This window comes from Vigna umbellata, chromosome 1, assembly GCF_029865625.1.
Source record: "Vigna umbellata cultivar VRB3 chromosome 1, Vumbellata_1.0, whole genome shotgun sequence".
Lineage (NCBI taxonomy): Eukaryota > Viridiplantae > Streptophyta > Magnoliopsida > Fabales > Fabaceae > Vigna > Vigna umbellata.
In genome coordinates, this window is record NC_142165.1 from 88702888 (window position 1) to 88712369 (window position 9482).

Sequence of the window (9482 nt, forward strand, 5' to 3'; positions counted from 1 at the left end):
TAAATTATCTGTAAAAGTTTATTGGTATAAAAAGTTTAAAATACTTATTTATAGTTATGAAATAATCCTGCTTGTATTTACTTATTTCAACAACTTTTATTAATTTGCTTTAACTGTGTTTTTAAGATTTTTTAACTTTAAAACATTTAAAAACAAATAATTGTTTATTAAAACAGATGTTGAAACTAGAAAAAATATATAAAAAAATCATGACCTACATTTATGTTTATTTTTTATGATAGCGTTTCTTTATGAATTTTTTTAGTTTCTGTAATTTAAATTTTGACTACTATTTAGGTAATTAACTGTGATTTATTTTAACGAATAGGTATGCAGATTCGGTCAAATTAATCATTAAATTTTGTTTAAAACATATTTTATTTCTGAGATTTAAAATACTCCTTTAATTAAAATTTAAAAAGTTCAAGAAGATACGTTTTGCGTTTTTTTTTTTATTTCTAAAAAGAAAAAGATATAAATTTCAATACTTTATATATAGAGCTTTCACTTTAACTCAGGATGGATATGTCAATTCTGATCCATCCTTAAATATGAGTCAGAGACAAGATCTATGTAACCAGCCAAATTCATAGGTCTATTTATATCTGATCAAGGACTTGCATTTATATATTTCTTTTAACATCTTTTTTATTTTTAATATCTGGCATCAATTATACTCGTTATTACCATTATTTTTTTTCACACTCTCATCAGCATACCAACAACTACTGTTGGAAAATGATAATAATTTAACACCTCACAAATAAAAGGGAAGAATTTGAGCTGAGAATAGATATACCAATGACGACAAATGTAATAAATGCTCACTTTTGTTTTTTTACAAAGACACGTGATAAAATAAAAGATAAACGAACAACGAACCTTTCTGGAATAACATGTTAAAACAAAAAAAAAATGAATGAATACAACAAATAGAATAACATGAAGAATGAAATTACTCAACAAATAGATATCGTTGAGGAATATATCATCTTACTACTGATTTATCGTCTTTATATGTTTCGTTTTTGTCATTTCTTTTGTTCTATATTGCTATTTATTCACTCTTTAATCTCTACATTTTCATTGTTTTTTTTAGCACATTTTCATCTTCCTAATGTTTTTTTTTTTAATTCACGTCTTATCTTTTATGTTCAATATGTTCTTACGACATTATATTAAATATTCAAGTTTTTATTTCAAAGTCATATATTATGTTAAGAAATACAAAACTTTTTACGTAATCATATTTTGTTATTCTATTCTACATTTATTATCTAACCTTTTAGTTAGTTGTTTCCTATTTGATATATAGACGATGAGCTAAGAACTAATAATTAGTTTATAAGTTAGAAACTAGTTTATCAACTATATAAGTAATTTACAAGTTTTATTAGATTCCATGTACGGTGTCTTATTATAACAAAATCATTATGAAATTAGTTAACTTCAAAATTATAATATATTTAATGTGATGATTTTTCATGTCACTTTTTAAGTTATAAAATTTGTGTATTTTTTTCATCATAAAAGGAGAGAAGGAGATGAGAGACAAATCACTCTTATCCCATTCAATCGGGTGATTGTTTTAATATATAACAAAAAAATTCATATTATAAATAATTTAAAAATCAAGGCTAACAGTTTAAACATTTAAAAATCAAGGCTTCTTCACCAGCATAGAAGCACACCACCACCATACACCAAGCACACAACCAGAGAAGAGAAACAATTGAGAAACAAAAATAAGAGAATTGAGAATGAGAAGAGCATTTCTCTGTGGGGTTGTGGGGGTATAGCGGAGATCATATTTATTGAAGTAGTTAAAAATTTAAAAATTAGGTGAAGTAATTTTTTTTAACAGAGTACTTTAATTTTTACTAAGAGATAATTGTGGAATGTGGTGGTGGAGGAAGAAGCTTGTGGTGGTGTAGAGAGAAACCCTTGTCCAATACCGATTAGGTTATTCATGAAGAGAAGGTTTAAGTTTTGCCTATCAATGCTCTGATTTACTCAAGGAGTAAAAAGGTTATACAAGACATTAAAGACTAGAAATAGGAGAAAAGAGAAGAAAAAAAAATGAAGATAAATGGAGCTTTGTGTTGGGATGCCCACACAACAACCAAATATACAAGCAAGTATATTGGGTAGTTTGTAGTATAACAAGTGTCTTATCCACAGGAATTTGGCAGGAAACACAATGTTCTAACTAGTTTGGTTGTGAATAAAACAGTAAATGGATGGCACAAAGTGTAAAACAAAGTTTATCTATGAAAACAAAGCAAAATGTGTTGTAAAAAAGTTTATATTTGAAAATGATTGACTTCTAGATTTGAAAATGTATATATAAATATCTACATCAAAGCTTTTTCAAAACAAAAAGTTAAAGTCAAAGGAAGGAAAGAAACAAAAGTAATACAAAAAGTTCTACATCAATAGGAGTCTACCTAACTTTATTCCAAAGCACCTTTAACACTAGTTTTCTCTCCTACCGTACTTATGCTCTTGTGTATCCACAAATGATTATAGTGAAAGAAAAACATACAAATACATGAGAGGATAAGCTAATGTATTTAAAAGAAAGAAGTATAGTGAAATCTTAAAAAATGATGGTACAAACAAATCTTATTCAAACCATTCATTCAAAAGACATGTCATGAATCAAATATAATAACTACCTTCGGAGGACTTTTGTATATAGAGTCAAACTCAGAGATATTACCCTATCATCATAATATTAATAACATTTTGGCTAAAAATCCATGATTCTATTTGCCTTCCTAACGATAGGATTATTTTGTCTATGTCAGTCAGAAATGGGTCATTTCCTATCCTTTCCTAACATAGGAAATCTCTATCGACTCTCACTACTAAATATCCTACTCTATATGAGTTGAGATACTTAACGGGGTTTGGATAATCTCCTTCACAGTCCCTACTCATATATACCTAACACATTAGTAGAATGCTTCTAACTTTCAACTTATTCCAATTGCATTCACTATCACACACATCTAATTCAAAAATAATCATTACCAAGATAGTAGTCACAATCACAAGAAACTAACAAAAAAGTAACATATCACATATAACTTATTTACCAAATTCTCATATAGTCTTAAATCATCACACTATTCATATACAATCATAACAAAATAACTAAAGTGCAACATATCACACATAACTTATTTACCAAATTTTCACATAGTCTTAAATCACTCACATATTGTTTATTTCAAATTACATGTTAATAATTCATCCTTCATTCTCTATTACTTTAGCGTAACATTTAAATACCATATTTTCCTTAAATACATCAAAATTGTGAGATGCATTACTCTACCTATAAATCTCAAATAAAAAATCCAATGGTCGAAGTGAAAAATCACATGTTTAGGACCAATGGTCGAAATTTCAGTTCAATCTAATGGTTAACAAGGCAATAATGTTAATTTTTTCGAGGTGACTGGCGCCCAATACTACAAACTCTTAAGACTCACTAATTTGAGAGCTCCCAATAGTCTAGAAGTGGCACCCAACACCCTCAAGACAATAGCCACTATTCAAGTTATGGTGTCTAACAACACTACAACAATGTCCAACGATATACTAGAAGCAAAAAATTCCTGTGAGTTTTAATTGAGCAATTTGACTCTTCTTGAGTTATTCTTCACTAAATAAACTTCACAATGCTTTGATATATCAATGTCTTAGCTCAAGAAGTGTCAAATCAAATCAATCAAAGATATTTTAAAGAAGTTTCTATTAACAACCAAACATCATTTCTACTAGAACAAACATATACTCTAATACCAATTGAAACAAAGTTATTAATCTTTGAAACCAAACCACTATAACAATAAGATTTCACCCATCAAAGTTATAGCATAGTTTAAGTGAATGACAATTCTACTCCTTTAAATTTCAAATGGTGTTTTCCTTTTCTCTTCATCAGTTCTAGCAAAAAAACTAATTTGTCAAATATACCACTTAAAATCAAAAAAGTTAAATTTATCAATCTTTGAGACTAAAATGTTAATAATTCATATTTTCACATTTTCATTTCACGTAACACAAAATATTCATCACAACTTAATATCCAACCATTAAAATTAGTCAATTTAAATAACACTTCAATTTCACCGCATTATATCACAATTCCATACAAAGACAAAACAAAATTTAAATAAGTAATTTCCCTTACATGTTAAAGAGCACTACAAATGTCCTTTGACATTAAGCACCCATAATAATTGAGATATACATAATTTGCACATGTGTATCAATTATTCATTAAAATAATCTTAAAAAAACAGTTACAAGGATGTGTGAATTTTATTTAGGAGTCATACCTCGAAATTAAAAAAAAAATAGTAACAAGTTGTGTTTTATAGTTTATACATTCAGGACTTATAAGTTTTTTATTTCTCTTAAAAGAAATCCATCTATATTTGTTGTTTACACTTTTTTTTTAGTTTTTTAATTAAACAATTATCTAATGAGCAAAAGACATTTAAAAGATAGCATTTCTAAAATTCCACCAATTGGCAAATTCTGATAATTTGACCTATAGTGGATGCTAAGCAAGGGTTGTTTTCCAAGAGTTGAAAGAGGTGTTTGGGTCAGAGAGAGAAAGAGGACAACGGGGTTACACTGAATTGAAATTTCCCTTCTTTTTCTTTTCTTTACCTTTTCTTTTTCATTTCTTTTTGGTTTTCAATTTAAGAAGAAAATCGTTCATGGCAGATATCTAACCAAACTGGTTTGTTTTGGTTATCCTTCTCTTTTAGTAAAAAGAGAATTCGCTGTGGCGCTGTGCTTTAATTATTATGCCAAGAATTGAATAGAGAGAGGAGGAGGATCTTTCTTCACCTTTGAAGGCTACTCAGGTGTTTTGTAAAGTGTGTCTCGCTACTGATTGAGCTTCATGGATTCTATCATTTGTCGTTTGATTCTTCTTGAAACCTATTACTCCAAAATTCTGTTTTGAATTTTCTTGTTGCTGCGAGTTGCCTTGCAAATTTTGGGATCTGGGTTCTAGGGTTTGAGCTTTGACTTTCTCTCTCTTTCGGTTTCTTTTCGTTCGTTACCCTTCTCTCTCCTCTGAGAAACTGGGTGTTGATTCTATTCTGGGTTGTGGACAAAATATAAATTTTCTTTTTCTTTGTGGATTTTCTAGTGAAATATTGAGCTGAGTTGTTTGTTTATCTTTCAAAAAAAAAATGTCATGTCTCACAGCTTAGATTGTTGGGGAGCTGTGGTCTTTAAAGATTCCAGATTCCTTATCTTTTGTTGGGGAAGCTGTTGAAGCAGAATTTGTTGTAAATTGATGTGATGGGCTAAACCAAGGGTTGTTCTGTGTTGTTTGAAGTGTGGGAAAGAATCTGATATTGGTTTGTGTGAGAAGAGGAGAAAGGAGCATGCATCTGTCACTATGGAAGCCCATTTCTCACTGTGCTGCACTGATCATGGACAAGAAGAGCAGGAGGAAAGATGAATCCAATGTTGACACAAAGAGAAACCCATCAATGCTTCGGAAGCTGCAGGAGAACAAGCTCAGGGAGGCCCTTGAGGAAGCTTCTGAAGATGGCTCACTCTCCAAATCTCAAGACATAGACCAGCCGGACTCTGCTGCCAACCAAGATGATGGCCTTGGGAGATCCCGATCGCTTGCCAGGCTGCACGCCCAGCGCGAGTTCCTTAGAGCCACCGCCCTTGCGGCGGAGCGCATCTTCGAGTCTGAGGAGGAAATTCCCAGCCTACAGGAAGCATTTTCCAAGTTCCTCACCATGTACCCCAAGTACCAGTCCTCTGAGAAGGTTGATCAGTTGAGGTCTGACGAGTACTCACATTTGTCTCCCAAGGTATGCCTTGATTACTGTGGTTTTGGACTCTTCTCTTTTGTTCAGACAATTCATTACTGGGAGTCTTCTACGTTTAGCTTGTCTGAGATTACTGCAAATTTGAGTAACCATGCACTTTATGGTGGTGCCGAGAGAGGAACTGTGGAGCATGATATAAAGACTAGGATCATGGACTATTTGAATATACCTGAGAATGAGTATGGCCTTGTTTTTACTGTGAGCAGAGGATCAGCTTTTAAACTGCTTGCTGAATCATACCCTTTCCATACAAACAAAAAGTTGTTGACCATGTTCGACCATGAGAGCCAGTCCGTTGCTTGGATGGCTCAGAGTGCTAGGGAGAAAGGTGCTAAAGTGTACAGTGCTTGGTTTAAATGGCCAACCCTCAAACTCTGTTCCACTGATTTGAGAAAACAGATTTCCAACAAGAAGAAGAGGAAGAAGGACTCGGCTACCGGTCTTTTTGTGTTCCCAGTCCAGTCTAGAGTGACTGGGGCTAAGTATTCGTACCAGTGGATGGCCTTGGCCCAGCAGAACAACTGGCATGTCTTACTGGATGCCGGTTCATTGGGCCCCAAGGACATGGATTCGCTTGGCTTGTCCCTCTTTCGGCCAGATTTCATAATCACTTCATTTTACAGGGTTTTTGGATATGATCCCACAGGTTTTGGCTGTCTTCTGATCAAGAAATCGGTGATGCAAAGCCTTCAAAATCAGTCTGGTTGTACTGGGTCTGGAATGGTGAAGATTACTCCGGAGTTTCCAATGTATTTGAGTGATTCTGTAGATGGCTTGGATAAATTTGTTGGAATTGAAGACGATGAAATCAGTGGGTTGGGGGACAAGACTACTGAAACTCGTCAGGGAACACAGCTGCCTGCCTTTTCTGGTGCATTCACATCTGCTCAGGTCAGAGATGTGTTCGAGACTGAAATGGATCAAGACAGCTCTGAAAGAGATGGAACCAGCACCATATTTGAGGAGACGGAGAGCATATCTGTTGGAGACGTGATAAAGAGTCCTGTGTTCAGTGAGGACGAGTCATCGGACAATTCATTTTGGATTGATTTGGGTCAGAGTCCATTGGGGTCTGATGGTGCAGGTCAATCGAATAAACACAAGATAGCTTCCCCACTACCACCTTTCTGGTTCAATGGGAGGAGGAACCAGAAGCAGCCTTCACCAAAAACAGCATCCAAGATGTATGGCAGCCCGATGTACGATGACAGAGAAGTAAACCTAGGTGCTCATGAGGACCGCCGTGTGCTGTCATTTGATGCGGCTGTCCTGATGTCACAGGAACTTGACCGAGTCAAAGAGGTGCCTGAAGAAGAGCAGGTGGAGGAAGTTGATCATTATTCAAGAAATGGTAATGGTACTGATCATCTGCATGTGGATGAGATCCTGGAAGAACCTGGAACCAGTGGAGCGGTCAATAATGGATCTTGGCTGAATAATTCAACTTCTCTTGCTCGGCATCAAAGCTTGGAGAATGGGTCTACTTCGGAAATATGTGCTGATGTCAAAGAGAGTGCCATAAGAAGGGAAACAGAAGGTGAATTCAGGCTGTTGGGTAGGAGAGAAGGGAATCGTTATGGCGGGGGTAGGTTTTTTGGTTTGGAAGAGAATGAAGCGACCAGCAGGGGAAGAAGAGTGTCATTTAGCATGGAAGATAATCGTAAAGAGTACCTTAGCCAGACCTTAGAACCGGGAGACGTATCTGCAACTAGCTTTGATGATGAAGAGGCGACCAGTGATGGAGAATACGGTGATGGACAGGACTGGGGCAGGAGGGAACCAGAGATAACGTGTCGTCATATTGACCATGTCAACATGCTTGGTCTCAATAAAACTACACTTAGACTTCGGTTTTTGATAAATTGGCTTGTTACCTCGTTACTGCAACTGAAGTTGCCTGCTTCTGATGGCGGTGAAAAAGCAAGTCTTGTCCACATATACGGTCCGAAAATAAAATATGAAAGAGGTGCAGCTGTGGCTTTCAATGTGAGGGACAGAAGTAGGGGGCTAATTAATCCAGAGATTGTTCAAAAGCTTGCTGAAAAAGAAGGAATTTCTCTTGGTCTTGGTTTTCTGAGTCATATACAGATTCTTGATAGCTCAAGACAGCATCGTGGAGCTCCTAATCTAGAAGACACAACTCTTTGTAGACCAATGGAGAATGGTCGGCGTGATGGAAAAGGTAGCTTTGTTAGGCTTGAAGTTGTGACGGCTTCACTGGGCTTTCTGACGAATTTTGAGGATGTATATAAATTGTGGGCTTTTGTGGCTAAGTTTCTCAACCCAACATTTATCAGAGAAGGCGGTCTTCCTACTGTTGAAGAAGGTTCTGAGACATGAGATGGCAAAGTTGGTCGCAACTTTAATCAATTTTGGAGACTGAACATGAAAGATTATTTGTGAGATCCTACAATGACGCAAACTTATTTTCTGCATCAAAGCAAGATAGGGCAAGCGGGGTGGATTTGTTAATTCATGTTTCTTGTTGCTTACATTTTTAATTTTCCTATTTTGTTTGTCGAGCTGCTTGTAGAGTTGGCTTTAGAGATTTGTTCCATATGGGAAAGCCATGGTGTACTTTGAAGCAAGATTGTATGGGTAGAACTTCTACTGATATATACTTAGCTTCAGTTGCATACGAAAGGATTTCCAACTTCTGTAAAAATGTAGTGTTCATGTTCATGTTCATGCTATACTTTACCGTACCATCCAATTGGTGTTCTCTTTGTCGACTTCAATTTCCAAAATGTTGGTTAAACTTGGAGTATTTTACTTGAGGTGAGAACGGAATCTAAATGTGCTTTTCTGTGGCTATTTTTTCCTCTCTTATTATTACCACAGGATTTTTACAGACACCTCAATCCTAAACATTGGACTTCTCGATTTTTTTTTTGCATATAATTGACAGTCTGGTGATGAAGTCTGTCCATAACGATTGGACCTGGTTTTAAGGAAAAAAGGTTGAACAAGAAACGACAAAGTGAACAATATGTTCTGCCTTTTCCAAAATGGTTTTTGATCTTTATATAGACCGGGTCCTGTTAACCATTGCCTAGGACATGGTTAAAAAACATTAAATGCATGTTGAAACAAATAAAAAATGTAAATTAAATCTAGTATTAAATGCATAATATCAATAAAAATTCTATTATATCTAAACAACGTTACCCATCACATCACATTATTTGTTATTTATTTATCTATTTATTAAATTTTTTTTTCTATTAATAATGTGGTTACCACCAAATTTATGTACACCACTTTCATTCAAATAAAATTTTCTTTGGGTTTATATGTTATTATGCAATAGAATTAGGGGAATATAATGTTATAAAACTTAACTACAAATGTCAATAAACATTTGAAAGGAAGAATTATTGTAATAAATGGAACAAATTATAGTGTAAGTTACTATAATTCATTTTAGTAAATACACTTAGTTTTGTTTGGTTTTGGTTCTTCTTGCTCAACGGTTGGAGTTGTGCTAAGAGCATATTAGGTGGTCTCTATTGCTTTCTCCTATTTCTTGTCCTTTGTTCTGGTTTTTTCTTGTGCTTTGCACATTCTTGCTTCATTTTTGTTTCAGTGGTGTGAGCATAT

The 9482-nt window shown here is 34.3% G+C and overlaps 1 protein-coding gene across 1 annotated transcript; it reads left to right on the top strand.

The window, feature by feature from the left end:
• The first annotated feature begins 4618 nt into the window (after positions 1–4618).
• On the top strand, positions 4619–8614 carry LOC124842824 (uncharacterized). The gene has a single exon (XM_047319395.2). The coding sequence runs from the start codon at positions 5421–5423 to the stop codon at positions 8220–8222; it is 2802 nt and encodes a 933-aa protein (XP_047175351.2). The 5' UTR covers positions 4619–5420; the 3' UTR covers positions 8223–8614.
• Positions 8615–9482: the final 868 nt, after the last annotated feature.

Excerpts from the sequence above, each read along its gene's own strand:
- LOC124842824 (XM_047319395.2), top strand. The coding sequence starts at position 5,421 with ATGCATCTGTCACTATGGAAGCCCATTTCTCACTGTGCTGCACTGATC.